Source organism: Rhamphochromis longiceps, linkage group LG20 (assembly GCF_057381845.1).
Source record: "Rhamphochromis longiceps isolate RC_006_pf linkage group LG20, R_longiceps_female_GT1.1, whole genome shotgun sequence".
Lineage (NCBI taxonomy): Eukaryota > Metazoa > Chordata > Actinopteri > Cichliformes > Cichlidae > Rhamphochromis > Rhamphochromis longiceps.
In genome coordinates this window covers 34314535-34330216 of record NC_140576.1, presented here as the reverse complement: position 1 = coordinate 34330216, position 15682 = coordinate 34314535, and the positions used below count along the sequence as shown (strand labels likewise).

At 40.9% G+C, this 15682-nt stretch overlaps 2 protein-coding genes across 3 annotated transcripts; one reads left to right on the top strand and one right to left on the bottom strand.

The window, feature by feature from the left end:
* The first annotated feature begins 1041 nt into the window (after window positions 1-1041).
* Window positions 1042-4223, top strand: LOC146645782 (uncharacterized). Its single transcript, XM_085394264.1, has 3 exons — window positions 1042-1134; window positions 1474-1551; window positions 1910-4223. The coding sequence occupies exons 2-3, from the start codon at window positions 1545-1547 to the stop codon at window positions 2362-2364; spliced, it is 462 nt and encodes a 153-aa protein (XP_085250390.1). The 5' UTR covers window positions 1042-1134; window positions 1474-1544; the 3' UTR covers window positions 2365-4223.
* Window positions 4224-4242: 19 nt separating this feature from the next.
* On the bottom strand, window positions 4243-8732 carry hsd17b10 (hydroxysteroid (17-beta) dehydrogenase 10). Of its 2 annotated transcripts, none has more exons than XM_085394262.1 (6): window positions 8645-8732; window positions 6617-6781; window positions 5482-5646; window positions 5259-5387; window positions 5065-5173; window positions 4243-4936 (listed from the first exon to the last, which is right to left on the bottom strand). In XM_085394262.1, the coding sequence occupies exons 1-6, from the start codon at window positions 8666-8668 to the stop codon at window positions 4746-4748; spliced, it is 783 nt and encodes a 260-aa protein (XP_085250388.1). In that variant the 5' UTR covers window positions 8669-8732; the 3' UTR covers window positions 4243-4745. The 2 variants fall into 2 exon arrangements, with proteins under 2 accessions (XP_085250388.1, XP_085250389.1); XM_085394263.1 differs by having other exon boundaries at window positions 8655-8676.
* Window positions 8733-15682: the final 6950 nt, after the last annotated feature.

Here is a 15682-nt window from a genome sequence, read left to right as displayed (position 1 = left end):
AACATAGCTGTGTCGCTAGCAATCACGTAGCACATTATATACCAGGTAGTCCAACTTCAGTAACCCTGCAAACGCCACTGCTGTTTAGTTTTCTGTCTTCATTTATGTTGGAAGTGGTAGCAGAGCTGTACATTTGAATTAGTTTCAAATATCGTGATATATCTCTCAGTCAGAACACGGTATGAAATGTTTAGGTGTAAACTAGCGAGCTAACTTCCTGTTAACTTCTAACTCCATTAAATTTCATAAATTCTGTTTTCATGGATGCCTGGATGTTAAACTTAATTGTTACACCCGGTAAAGCAGCAATGCTGATGATTTGATTAAAGATGAAAGAATTTAGACCGTTTTTAACTCTCGGTGTTCGTTTGACTTTGGGACTTGAAGGGGACGGAGTTTTGGACCCAGATTACTCCGCGAAGCTCCTCACTATGGCAGCCGTAATGCTCTGACAATCCATCAAGCAGTGCGGCTTACCAAAGTTGTACTAAAACGTTTTTTAACAGATTTCTGCACGCCAAAATCGGTTCGAGGTCAGTAAGCACAACCAGAATTCATACATAAGGCACACTCTCGATTTTTGAGAAAATTAAAAGATTTTAAGTGTGCCTTATCGTGTAGAAAATACGTTATACAGAAGAAAATAATATATCGTGATATATATCGTTGCCGCACATGCTTCAAATTATATCGCGATATGAATTTTAGGCCATATCGCCCAGCCCTAGAAGAACTTTCAGTTTCCATGTAGCACTACAGTTAAGTGATGTTCAAGAACTGAAGACAAACAGGAACACTGTAAAATCTCGAGCAGATTTGTATTACTTGAATATACTCAATTTAACAACTTTACCTGTATCATACAGTACAGATATCTGGGGTGGTAGAAGTTGAACTTTTAAACCCTCAAGTACTGTTTATATATATCCTGCCTTCACAGTGCAGCCTGGAACAAACTAACAGTCTATGCCACTGTTAGTTTCACTTTTGCATTCTGTTTAAAAGAATCTTGTGAGTCACTTGTAAACCCCCCCAAGGCCTCCACCCTCCTGGTCTGCTATTTATTCCTCTGTCCCTCAGTGCTTGCAGCAAAGGCGTGCAAACATTTCCTGTAACCCAAGAAACATTATTCGGGTAAGTAGTCATGGGATAATAATCTGATTATCTGAGTCTTACATTCTACAGTCCATATCAAATGGTGTAGTATATATTAATATATGATATTTTAATTGACTTGTTCTTACCAGTTATTGTTTCAATGAGTAAACTTAAAACTTATTCACGGATGATGACAAACCATCTTTTATTTGTGTGTAACTGATGTTTTTCTATATTAATTCTTTACAACAGTTCTCCCAGTTTTTTAAACAATAACTGACCAATAACAATGAAGAAAGTACTGGATGTTTAAGCGCTTTATAGTGTTTAAATGTTCATATGTGCAAGTATTTCAAAAGTGACTTTTTTTTCCAGGACATATCGAAAAAAGAAGCAGCTCAGGCTGGGAGAAAGAAAGTGGAAACAAAGGCACAATAACAGAAAATATGGAAGGTAGGTTTCACCTGTGTGTGTGTGTGTGTGTGTGTGTGTGTGTGTGTGTGTGTGTGTGTGTGTGTGTGTGTGTGTGTGTGTGTGTGTGTGTGTGTGTGTGTGTGTGAGAGAGAGAATACAATATTGATACTTATTGATAGAAAAACAATATTGATATTTTCATGTGATAGGACATATTTGCCTTTCATATTTGTGAGGTTTAACACCTTTGCATTAACAACAGTGTTTGTTAGTCCATCATTAGCATAATTCTTGTTTTAGTACATTTTTAAATCCCATTTCTATAATATTGTAGGAATATCCACTGCTATAACATTGTCTTCTATGTAGCTCAGATTACATTTCTCCTTACTTACAGCCCATGCAGGTGGAGCACTTGAGATGATCGATACCTTTGATCGGCCTGGCAGAGCTTTTACTGAGGAAACCTTTGCTCGGGCTGGAACATTTGCAGATGCGTTTGAGGACAAACCAGGGAAGCGTCTTCCCAAAGCCGGAGCGTATGCTGAAGCGGGAGTGGGGCACGCCCGTGCTGAATGGAGTGTTTTTGACGCAGAGGCCAAAGGACCCAATGCCAGCGCAGGAGCTGAAGCCTCTGTGGCCTCTGGTGCCCAAGCCTTTGCCAGAGCAGAAATAGCCAGTGCTTCAGCCTCTGCTGGTCCAGTCAAAGCTACAGTTGGTCTGGGATTAGACACAGGAGTGGGAGTTAGTCCCACAGGTTTCGAAGCCAAGGTGCTGGGAACGGGTATCTCCTTTGGTCGCAAAATGGGCATTTCTCTGTTTGGCACTGGTTTTGAATTCAATCTGTGGTAAACTGTGCCCAGTACAGATCTTTCTAAACCGTGCAGTGCCTTGTATTAAAACAACAAGCCCTCAAATATCCAGTCACCCTGAGAGACTTTTCTTAATATGCTGACAAAAACATTAAAGTTTAACACTATTAGTGCCACCAGAGCAGACACCAGGTTTGTTCTAGAGATTTCACTCAATCTTTAACACACAGGAAACACAGGTCATCCCTCCAATCTTTATGTATGTATTAGGGGTGCAACAATACTTGTATCGATATTGAACCGTTCGATACAGTGCTTTCAGTTCGGTACGCATATGTATGAACAATACAAAATTTTTAATTTATTTTATCAACTTTCCTTCTGACGATGCTGTCTGTGTTGAGCGCTCAGTGGATCTGCGCTCGACAGTGCAGCCTAGGCGGAGTAGTCGAACGCAGATTCACTATGCGCAGGGCAAGCTAGCGAGACAGAAGTTAAGCTCTCCTTGCAACATGGCAAATTGGACCTCCCCCACCCTCATTCAGATCTGGCGTTTGGAACTATTTTGGTTTTCATGTGACGTATGACCCTAAAGGTAAGCGCGTCATGGACAAAAGTAAAACAGTATGTTGGATGTGCCACGCAATGCTCAATTACATGGGTGGGAACTAGTGCGTTAGCGCAGTTTGCTCGTTAACGTGTTGGCCGTCCAGCCCCTCGCACGGGGCGATCCGCGGTAGCTTGTTAACGGAGATTTGCCGTGTTGTGGCGTTAACGTCATTTCAGATTAACGCTAACAGCACTAGTGGGAACACAATGAATATGACTGCACATTTACGCCGACATCATCCTAGTGCAAAGACAAGTGGAAGCAGACAAAAACAACAAGCACGCATGCTACAAACTTTACCCGAGTCATTTAGACAGCCGTTAGCACAGGATTCTCCTTATGATATGTTTAATATGCTGCTGAGAATGTACCCCAGAAGAAGCGTATAGTATAGCTTTTATTTTGGAAAGAGCCATTTCTCTGTAATAAACTCTTTTCCAAAGATGAGTGATTCCTCAATCAGATCATTTATTTTTTTTATTACTTTGTTGTTTCAGCAACATTAAATTTAAAAACTGTACTTTTGAGTTAAAATATATATTTATAATTTTAATAAATGACAAATTAAAAAGGCATGAACATTTTTTTTTGTATCGAAAAAATATCAAACCGTGACACCAAAGTATCGAACCGAACCGTGAATTTTGTGTATCGTTGCACCCCTAGTATGTACGTGTACATACATACATACGCATGTGACACCAAGCTGCATGTCAGGTAAACATCCCAGGGAGATTGTAATAATTATAATAATAATTACAGTAAATGGACAGGCGTGCACTGAGATTTTAGACTTTTCTCTTTCCATGGATGAAAAGTAGATTTATTAAGAAGTATATTTGTCTAGACGATAAAGGATCTTAACACAGAGCAAAGAATGCTCATGTTTTTCTTCCGAACCGACATAATGACTCAGTGATGTGTCCCACAAACAGACTGGATGTCAAGACAAATAAAAATTTATAATAGAAATTGAAGGGGGAAAAAAGTTCATGGCAATGCAAAATCTCTGTCGGTTTCTATTTAAGAAAGCTGGAAGTAACTTTATTGAGAATATTATTTTCTGATTAGAGAGGTTTGAGAGTTTTGCTGAGGATTTTTTTCCCTTGTACTTGTTCTGGAAAACCAATGTGCCAGTAATTAAAATAATTTATCCTCCAGCTTTCACAAGGCTGGAAAGTTCATGTACTAAAGCAAAAATAAGATTTGTGTTATATATTTGTTTTGGTTTTTTGCTACAGATTAAAAAGGAGAACATCAATCACGTGAGGTTAATTTCCATCATTTTTAACCACTTTCACTCACAGATTAGTCAAACTTGTGATGTTTATTGTACCATAGTCAGTTTTTACATTCCCATAAAATTTTGATAAAACAGTCAGTGATTCCTGACAGACATATTTACAGTGTGCAGATTTTTACAATGTAAATACAGCCACAAAGACAAACATACAAGACTTGTTCTATGAACTCAGCAGCCTGTTCTCACACTGTAGATGCTGTCAGATGCACAATGTTACGTATGATTCATAGCAAGAGTCGGACCCATTCAGGACCACCTGGCGTCACATTTAAAGGCACTCGGGCACTTTTTTTCTCTGCGTATGGATTTCTGTGTATTTTAGCTCCAAACCTACACGAGTAGCTAGAAGTTATCAGTGAGTGAACACAAAATTTAAAATGGAAAATGCTACCATACGAGAAACAAACCGCAGCCCTCCTGCTTTCTCAAACTCCTCACATCGAACTACATCTTTCATGTATCTTTGTGTCGCCAGCAGATTCTGATAAAACACTGAGCTGAGAACGGCTCAGGGCTGCATGCGAATGGCTCCGTCCAGTCTAATGACCTCCCCGTTGATCATGGGATTCTCAACCAGGCATGTGACCAGGTGAGCAAACTCAGCGGGGTCACCCAGGCGCGAGGGGAAGGGCACCTGGCGCGCGAGGAATGAGCGCACCTTCTCTGGAAGACTGGCGAGAAGAGGAGTGGAGAAGAGCCCTGAAGGAAAAAACAGTTTTGTTGATTTTTGTGTCAATTTTTGATAAAATAATCAGAAAATCTAATTTCTCCACATAGTTTTCGGTTTAGTCTAAGTTAACTATAACGGGCTAAGTAGGAACACTAACCGGGTGCTATGGTGATGACTCTGATGCCCACGGGTGCCAGGTCTCGTGCGATGGGAAGAGTCATCCCAACGATGCCGCCTTTAGAAGCGGAGTAAGCCGCTTGTCCAACCTGAAGAATAAATAAATACAAAATCACTCATTTATTTTATCACTCACTTAAGAAATACTATATATAGTATTTTTTTTAACCTTACCTGTCCATCGAAAGCTGCCACGCTGGCAGTGTTAATGATGCAGCCTCGGTGTCCGTCTGCGTCGGGTTCGTTCTTCCCCATCTCGCCCGCAGCGAGGCGAATCACATTAAAAGATCCTGCAATGTTCACCTGCAGGTTAAATAAAATAAATAAATAAAAGCCACATGTGATTCTCTGATTACTTCTTCTTCTGTCCGTCTGATCATCTGTCCGGCCGTCTTACATTGATGACACGCTGGAAGTCCTCCAGGCTGTGAGGGAGGTCCTTCTTAAAGTTATAGGTTTTCACAGCCACAGCAATGCCAGCGCAGTTAACCGCCAAGTCCAACTTCCCAAACTTCTCTTTGGCCAGGGAAACAGCTGACCGCACCTCTGCCTCTGATGTCACCTGGAAAACGACGAGGACAAGAAGCCCTTTTGCTCACATCAAATTATAAAGCATTCCAGCCAATAACAACCCCAGTAGAAGAACTCGAAATGCACCAAAGATTCTTTATATTCCCTGTTTGCAGGAAAATAGAGGACAAATAAGAATAATTATGGCCAAAATATACAACATGAATGCACTGGGGCTCAGCATCTACTGTGTGAGCGCCATCTACTGAGCTGACAGGGTATTACATTTCCAGTGGCACATGCAGAATCTACACGATGGTGAGAATTTCACATCCAAACGCTGAACAGACAAAGATTGTATCCACGTGATGGCTATAAAGGAGCTGTTGTAATTTTGCCTTTGTGTCAATGCTGGTGTGAACCTCGTTCATGCTGTTTTGATCCCTTTCCGAAGGTTTTCACTTTCTTTCAACAAATCTCAGAAATCTGTTTGGTTTTGATGCTCAAATTATTTTTCCACAACTCACCCCACTATATATTTATCTGTCTGTCAATCAATCTAGTGGTCTCTGGCTCAGGTTTTAGCTGCCTTCATGTCAAAATGTATGCCACATTCTTTTCTATGGGGTCAGAATGGCGTCCTCGATGGTTCTAGGTTGAAGTTGTTGCACTTTTTTTTTCTTATTAATCCCACACACCCCAAAAATCCACTAAAATAAACCCTTTTTAGGAAAAGTCACGAAATATAAGATGATTGTGTTTTAATTCAACAGAGTTACTTGATTTTTTTTTTAAATGCCAAGGATGTCAAAATGACCGCTTTTGTGGTTCTAGTGCTAAAGGACAATCAGTATTCATTTCACACATGGCGTAAGAAGCATTTTGGTCCATTTTGTTCTATTCGATTCATGTAAACTCTATGCCCCGCACAGCTCGCACAGATAGGAGTGTTTACAAATGTGACTTTCTCTGTTAATGTTTCCAAAATATGCAGTCTCGCGTCAGTTGAATTTTGGACTCACATCTGCAGGAGCAAAGGCACAGCGGTTTCCCAGACTGGCTGCCACAGCCTGTCCGTCAGAGGAGGGCAGGTCCACGATCACAGCAGACGCTCCACTCTGCACCAGACGCTCCACGGTGGCCCGCCCCAAACCGGAGGCACCGCCTGTTACCAGGCCGACCATACCCTGCTCAAGATAAGATAAGATAAGATAAGCTTTATTAGTCCCACACATGGGAAATTTGTTAAAAACACACGTAAAGAGGGACGCCCACCGGGACAAGAGGAGGGGGCAGAAGAAAAGGGGAAAGAAAGTCGCAGGCCAATAAGAAAGACGAGTGAAAGGACAGATCAGAACATCACTAGGTTCCTTTCAAAAAGACACTGCATGTTTTATCTGTTAAACGTTAATTCCTCAGTAATGGATTATATTAGGTACACTTCATGAAATTGTGATGGGATTTGTTTTTGGTTAGTCAAACATATTTGATGTTAAAGCTGCTTCATTGAATTTAAAATACTTTTAAAATCTTGTCCAGTGTCTTTAAGGTGACTACCAATGAATCCTATTCAATATCTCTCTGCTGTGGTTTTCAATGATCGAAATTCAATAGTAATCAGATCAATACATCAATAAAGGCCTTTCAGAAATAGTATAATACTGCAACATCCACACTGTATTGAAAGAAAGCTTTAATTCGAAATAATCGCATGCCACAATTTCCCTAAAAATACTGTTGGAGTGGAAAAAACTGCTAGTTGAATGAACTAGACGAACTTTGGCACCATTTCTTCGTAACGCTGTACCTTGCACTTTGACCTTCCTGCCGTATGTGTAAGCTGCTGCTGTGGAATGAGGAGCATTTTAACCCAAAACATAATCTTTACCGACATCTAAGCAAATGGCATTGTTACTTAAATTTAACAAAACGGCGACTGAAAACATGTTAAAGGAATGAAACCTTTATGGCAGAAACATTGAATATAAAGTAGCCAGTCGCCATAAAGAACACAAATAACATACATAACTTCTGACTGTCTGATCACAGACATTTCATAGGAAATTTAGCCGTCATTCAAATGTTTTAATTAAAGAAAAAAGAGACATGAATTAAGGTCTGCGCTGCAATAATATGAACTACATTCCTTCCATTGTATAGGAGGCATATGAACCATTATTCTACATGTAAACGTCTAGATCGTGTCTTTATATGGGAGATACAGTCAGTGTTTCCTCAGCGTTTGCTGGGATCAGTCGTTCATTGTTTGCAGTCTACATCAGGAGACCCATTACATCATAATGCCACAGGTTTCCCTGCATATGAACATTTTGTCACCCACCAAAGAGGCTTTTGTTTCCCCCATGAAAGAAAATCACAGGATGTTTAACCAGGGTTTTATACACTCCAGCATAACATAGACTGTTTGTATCAAATATCCGGAGATTATAAGAAACTTCCCAGGCTTCCGTGATGTAAGGTGACACAGACTCATTGTGCTTTTGTTGGCAGACAGTCTCCAGAGACCAGACTTAAGCCTGAAAAAACCTGATGCGTAAAATACTGGGGGGAAAAAATTTTTAAACACCTTCTTCTAAATGATCTTATTTGTTATTTGTCTTATTTGTTTTTGCAAAGTTAACAAAAAAAGGGGGCTAAGCACACATGCGCGCACCTTCATTTACTCTTCAGATTCATCTCAGTGACCGGTTTTTATTAACTGAAATATAAATACAGCATTATTAATTTAATTAATTAATTTAAGCTGCCATGTTTAAAAGCCCTCGTGTGTCCTGTGTCCATCTAACTGACAGCCGGAGGTCAGCCGGGAGGGCTGAAGGGGGAGCTATCAGCATGTTTGCTAACCTGCAAGTATGCTAGCCGAGCACTCAAACTTATGGACTACAAAGAGAGCGTGCACGCCGAAAGAACCAGAAAAACTCGCACAAATCGAAACCGAAGCAGGGTGAAAGTCTAGCGTCATATTTCCTCAGAGGAAAAGAAAACGGCGAGGCAGCGCGGAGGTGTTTCATGTTTATTCTGCTGCTCACCTTCACACACCGAATGTTCGCCATCGTAGATCCGACTCGGCTGACGTCATACCAAAGATCGTGTGTGTACGAGAGAGGCTGTGATGGATCTTCTTCTTCTTCTTCTTTGTGTTTAACGGCGGTTGGCAACCAACGTAAAGGAGCATTACCGCCTCCTACTGTTCCGGAGTATGGGTCAGACAGTGAGTTCACAAGCTGTATAAAAAAAAAAAACTAAAAAAAAAAACCCTACACTCTTTCATAAACACCTATAGCCTTCAGAAACCCCACCAGTTCCCTCACCTGTGCCCTACTACCCTCCAACACACTCTTCAGATTAAATTCCCCAATTCCCCGCTCCGTCAACCTATTCTGCAGAACTGACCTCTCCACATCATAACCCTTGCACCGCAGTATTACATGCTCTACTGTCTCCACCTCCTCCTGGCACACTCCACAAAGCCCCGTCTCATGTTCTCCTATCATCTGTAGCGTTTTATTTAATGCACAATGTCCCAGTCTAAGCCTGGTAATGACCGCCTCATCTCTCCTATTACCCCTATACAACCTACTCACTGCCACCTCCTTCTTAAGATGATACAATTGCCTGCCCGTACTCCCTGAATCCCACCGCTTCTGCCACTCCTGAACAACCTGCCTCCAAACAACACCTTTCCCTTCAGATCCACTGCTTGTAAGTTCCATCTCAGTCCTACTTTTAGTCAACGCTCTTTTCGCCAACCTATCCACCTTTTCATTTCCACTGATCCCTACATGAGCTGGCACCCAAAGAAAGTGAATATTGCCACCACAACACCTTATCCTGCTTATAGTCTCCAGAATAGTATACAGCATGCCCTGCCTTGTCTTCGAACAAAACGACTGTAGACTTGAAAGAACAGCTGCCGAGTCAGAACATACTACCACCTGCCTGATTTTCGAACACTCTACCCATTTCAATGCTACCAAAATTGCTACCATTTCAACCGTGTATACTGCCAGTCCATCCGAAGTGTATTCTGTGTATTCCAATATTTTTTGACGGAACTGTTTCCAAACCCTGTACTTCCAGTAACTGGACTTTTAGCACCATCCGTGAACACATGAATACACTCAGGGTATTCAGTCAAGCTGTGAAAATGAAATGCTGAAACAAGATCGACTCTGCCTTTCAATGTTCTCTTCAGATCCAGCAAGTACCAGTCCACAGGAGGAGTCTCCAATAACCATGGGGGAACCACAGAGAACACTACTGCAGGACATATTTTAAGTTCATACACCTGACACTCCTTAGCCCACTGATTCCCCACCTTTCCAAAATGAGCCTTCTGACTTCTTCCATACTCCCAGCATTCCAAAAGTACCTCCTTTGTGGGATGTGCATCACCATGACCACCAAGATGAACCCAGTAATTCACCGACACTTGCTTCCTCCTAAGATCTAGGGGCATTTCTCCCATCTCCACCTGTAGGGCACCGACTGGAGACGTCTTAAAAGCTTCACAGCACACTATAAGGGCTTCCGATTGCAGAACATCCAAACGTCTCAACGCAGAAGGAGCTGCTGAACCATATGCCACACACCCATAATCAAAGACCGACCTAATTAATGCCAGGTAAAGTCTTTTCAAAGCAGAAGAGCTCGCTCCCCAACCCCTCCCAGCTACACACCTCATAACATTAATAACTTTTTAGCATTTGGTTTCAATCCAATCAATATGCTCCCACCATGTCAGTCTCGAATCAAACACAACACCTAAGTACGTAAAAGAGCTCACTTTCCCAATTACCTTGTCATACAGTGTCAATGTCAAAGTCTCACTCACTTTTCTTTTGGTAAAGAACATCATTTTTATTTTTTCCAAAGAAAACCTGAAGGCTGTGATGGATGAAGACGAGCTGAGCTCTTTACTGTTACTTTACTGATTTACTGTGACCGATACCGCGTCTTTAATATGAGATTTAAAAAGGTGTAAAACGTTCTTTACGTCCTCAACGACTGATAATAATAATGTGAGCAGCTATTTACAGTTTGCACTTTATGCTTTATTCTGCGCTTGTAATATGAAATGTTTGTAGCATAACAGCTACAAACACTTGGTAGAGCCTACATTAAGACACACACACACACACACACACACACACACACACACACACACACACACACACACACACACACACACACACACACACGGTTTGTGTACCCGAAAAACCATCAAAGTGAGAGCTCTTTTACTCATCTTTGCTCAGAACCCCGCCCACTAAGTTCTGACCAATCCGGTCTTTAAGTCTGACATCGTAGGGTCGCTGTCAGACCGGATAGATAGGCTGAACTACTGTAATTCATTATTATCAAGATGTCCTAAAAATTCCCTGAAAAGCTTTCAGCTACTCGAAAATCCTGCAGCTAGAGTACTGACAGTACTGCATACTGCAGCTTTCAGTTTGGATTCGGGAAATTGACACTATCTCTACTTTTAAGATTAGGCTTAAAATTTCCCTTTTGCTAAAGCATATAGGGCTGGATCAGGTGACCCTGAATCCTCCCTTAGTTATGCTGCAGTAGGCGTAGGCTGCTGGGGGGTTTCCATGATGGATTGAGTGTTTCTTCTTCAGTCACCTTTCTCACTCACTATGTGTTAATAGATTTCTCTGCATTGAATCATTCTTGTTCCTAATCTCTGGCTCTCTTCCACAGCATGTTTTTTGTATCCCTCTTATCCCCTCCCTGAGCCTGGTTTTGCCGGATGTTTCTTCCTGTTAAAAGAGAGTTTTTCCTTCCCGCTGTTGCCAAAGTGCTTGCTCCTAGGGCGTCATATGATTCTTGGGTTTTTCCTCTGTATGTGTTATTGCAGGGTCGAGTATAAAGTGCCTATTTAAAAAAAAAAAAAGGAATTGAACTGAAAATTGTTCCCGTCCTGGTTCCCTGCGAAAGCAAAAACCCGTGCCTCCACCGTGACAGAGCTGGAAACAGCTTGAGGTTATTGGTGCTCATCTCCTTATCAAGAGCATTCTCAGTCCATGTGACAAAGTCAGCCAGGGTGAGACTCCCTTCAAGGCTGTTGTCATCTTAAACTTTTCACAATATTAAGCACGAACTGCCTAGACTTACTTTATCATTTTAATCACTGGTGGTTCAAGAAATGAAGTGTAATCTCACAGACTCAGATTCATGGAATCACGGGTGTTTGAAAGATTTTATTGCATGTGTTGTAAAAAAGTTGTGTTTAACTGCAGTAACATCATAACTTACAGGGCAAAAAGTGACTTAATAACAATAATAATAACAACAACAATTATCATCATCATTATTATTATTATTATTATTAATACAACAGTGTATTTGCTAAAAACATCAGTCATAATCAGGACAATCTCAAGCCCACCAAGGGAGGGCTCCAGCAAAGTAAAATCTATGGCCAGGATTTCATTTAGCCTAGATGCCTACAAGTGGCCCATATAGCTATGCGATACCAACCCTGAATCTTCTGTAGTTTGACAACGCTCACAACCCTGGACCCACTGCTTGATGTCAGAGGACATCCCTGGGCAGTAACAGTGCTGTCTGACCAATTCGGTGATATGCTATGGTCCTGGTGCAGCTGTCTCAGCTGAAGTCCCAGAGACTTTAGAGCATCTGGGAGGACAAGTTGGAGCACTTCCTCACCCCCATCAGGACGTGAAGTCTGCTGATAGAGTATGCCATCCTTCTCTACCAAACGGTCCCACTGACGTAGCAGAACCATAACTGGCTTGGGAACCTCGCTCCTCTCCCTTGGAGATGGCGGAGACTGCCTTTTCCAAAACACCAAGAAATCCCTCAGGTGTGGATCAGCCTGGTGTCCTCTGGCAAATGCTAAGCTTATGTACTAAGAAGTGGTCTGTGGTCACCACCTTGCTAATTGCCTATAATTTCCACCTATTGTCTATTCCATTTTCACAACAGCATGTGAAATTGATTGTCAATTAGTGGACAGTTTGATTTCACAGAAGTGTGACTGACTTGGAGTTACATTGTGTTGTTTAAGTGTTCCCTTTATTTTTTGAGCAGTGTATATACATCCCAAAAGGCTCACACAAGCTAGGTCCCTTAACTTTTGGTAGCTGTTGAAAGGATTAAGTTGTGGTATACCAATGGCCAGAAATGCCATTATTATTACTTCATCACAAAGTCAGGGGTGATCTGAGACGAGTGCTGCAAGGTACACTGTGCTGCAGATGTGCTGTTGCTATCCTCCATCTTCAAAATGCATCACCCTCCAGGACCTGAAGATCAGTGAAGCACCAGCCAAACCAATCTTAATATTGGAACAATATTATAGTTTGATGTTGAATTTCCACCACCTTTGCACCAGTGGTTAATGTTGAAACAATAATAAACTCATGATTAAAAATCAACAGGACTTCACAGATATTTCAATCAATACTAAACCACTGCAAATTACCATCAATGTCTTTTTCAGAGGTTTATTATCTAAAAAAAAAAAAAAGGACACAATTTAACATGTCCAAAATAATATCTCTATAACACTGAGTGCCAGACCTGATCTAATAAAAAAAAAAGAAGACATTTTTGCATCAATTAAGAAAACAGTTTATTTTATGAAAACATTTTTTTGTTAAATCTATTATTTACACAGTGTTTTCAGTTTACTCTGTGATGGGGCTGGACCCCCCAGGACCGTGACTCAGATGTTGCAGGACACTAAAAGCTGTAAGGCTTGCAAAGAAACAACAGAAGCACCTAGAAACACTGTGAGACTAGTTAACAGCACCCAGTGCAGGAGGAGTTTCAAGTGAAACCATTGTGAGACCTTCTCTCTTTAAATGCCCTCTTTTGCTTAGTCAGGCCCTTATTTTTTCCTCCCAGCCCAGTTAGGTCCAGAGGCCAGCTCAATTGTAATGGGAAAGGCCAGCATGCGACAGACTTGCACCTCCTGTGTGTTCCCTCCAATCAAAGAAAAGCCTTCCAGGTTTTGAATTAGTTTTTCTCTCTCTTCCTGATAATTTTGACAATGGAACAAAACATGTTTAATAGTTTACTACTACATTTCCCCATTTGATTTTTCCCTATAATGAACAGTGAACTGTTTAACCCAGTGTGTCCGAATCTGAATCGAGATATTGTCTCTTCTCTCCTGGTTCTCCTACTTTCCTTTGAATAGAATAAAACCATCTCCCTGTCCTCTCCTCCTCCCACCGATTTGCCATCTTTCCCTTGTTTTCTGTTTTACCATGCTCTTCATTTCAGCTTTGCCAATACTGACATTTAAATCAACTTGATCTCCTTTAGCAGCCTGCTTTGCAATTTTATCTGCCACCTCATTGCCAATAACACCATAATGTGCTGGTATCCATACGAATTTAACTATCAGTCCCATTATATTTATTCTGTAGATTGTCTGTAAAATCTCAATTAAAATGTCTGGTCTGGCATCTGAATGACTTATCCAAGCTGGTCAATGATGAACTAGAGGGAACAGATTATTGTCCATAATGGCTTGTTATCCTCCACCCACTGAACAGCTAACAACAATGCCAACATTTCCCCTGTGCACACTGAAAGTCCATTATTGAGCCTTTTTCCAACCTTTATCTTCAATTCTGGAAAATTGAATGCCACACCCACTTGATTGCCTATATTTTTTGCTGCATCTGTATAGAGTTGTTCAAAATCATAAAATTGATTAATATAACCCTGCACTATATAGGAATTCAAAATAAATTCCTTGTCTTTGAAAACATGCGACACTGAAACCACCACGTGTGCTGCAGGCACTTTGGAAAATCTGATCATATTTCCACAGATAACCTAAGCAAGGATCTATAATCCAAAAATAATAGAAAAATGATTAAATATTTTTAAAAAAAGACCAGTAGAAAGTTACAACACTGGAACAAATTTATGACCAAAAACCTGAGGAGGTAAGACGATGGAGGGGATGGTTTCGGTTGCCGTGAGAAAGACAGTAGGCTGTATAGTTATCTCCCAGATCTGGTGTGATCCTAAAACTATACAAACTACTACCTCATTCCACAGCTCCCACTTTCTCCCTCAGTCCACCCCGGTCATATATTAACTTTATATGAGCATAATAAACATGGCCCTGCACTCTTGGAAACAGGACAGATGACCGGTCTTCAGAAAATCCTGCAGCCTTCTTCCCAGAAGCTCTTTGTTCTTGAGGATAGGTAGGCATCTCCCAGGACAAACCTAGGAGAAATTTAAAAAAAAAAGTAGTAATAATAATAATAATAATACTACATCTTTAAATGATCACAACCAACAAAACCTGAACAAAACAAAAAGCATCAAAGAAGAGTCAAATAAGATGTGGGAGATGTTATGACGCATCATTTGAAGGCCAGCAGAAGGTGACATTAGATGTGCTGCTAATAAAACGTGTGAATTAAGGTATTTGTTTGCGGTACCTTTTAAACTCATCTTTGCTGATACTGTGTTTGAATATTATCACATGTATCTGCACTGCATAGGCTCAGGAGGGCATTTCCTGTTCTACATGCAATATATTTTTACAAAGCAAGAAACTTCTTCCTGACAGTGAGATACGAGAACAATGACAGCGAGCAGATGTGGGGAAAAAACAAACCCCAAAACAGTCAAACAGGGTTTTTAACATTGCTTCTCTGATTGTTTAGTGAACTTCTGTCATTGTCACTGAACCCTGGTAGATATACAAGATATTAAATGGTGGATGGCTCAGAAATTCCTGCAGCTAAAGAGGAGATCATTACCTGCCCTCACAACCATGTCAGAAATGACACTTTCCAGTTGTGTTTTATTCAACAACTCAGTATGATTAACTCAATTTTATAAAAAACAAAATCTAGGGACAGCCATGCATGCATTAATCTCCTCAAGGTTAGACAATTGCACTTTATGACACACTTTCAGGCAATATAATATGAGGTTGCTCTGCTGACCATCCCACAGTCTTGGCTAAGAACCAAAGTGATTGGGCTTTTTCTATCAGGACACCCATCCTCTCCCTGAGGAGATCAGTTTGACGAGCACACTGTTATCTTTTATATCCGTCT

What these genes read in the sequence shown, in the direction of transcription:
- hsd17b10 (XM_085394262.1), bottom strand. Translation starts at nt 8,668, where the DNA reads ATGGCGAACATTCGGTGTGTGAAG. An exon ending in GTGCCTTTGCTCCTGCAGAT is followed by an intron (nt 5,647 to 6,616) that starts GTGAGTCCAAAA and finishes GTCGTTTTCCAG; the next exon opens with GTGACATCAGAGGCAGAGGT. An exon ending in ACTTCCAGCGTGTCATCAAT is followed by an intron (nt 5,388 to 5,481) that starts GTAAGACGGCCG and finishes TTTAACCTGCAG; the next exon opens with GTGAACATTGCAGGATCTTT.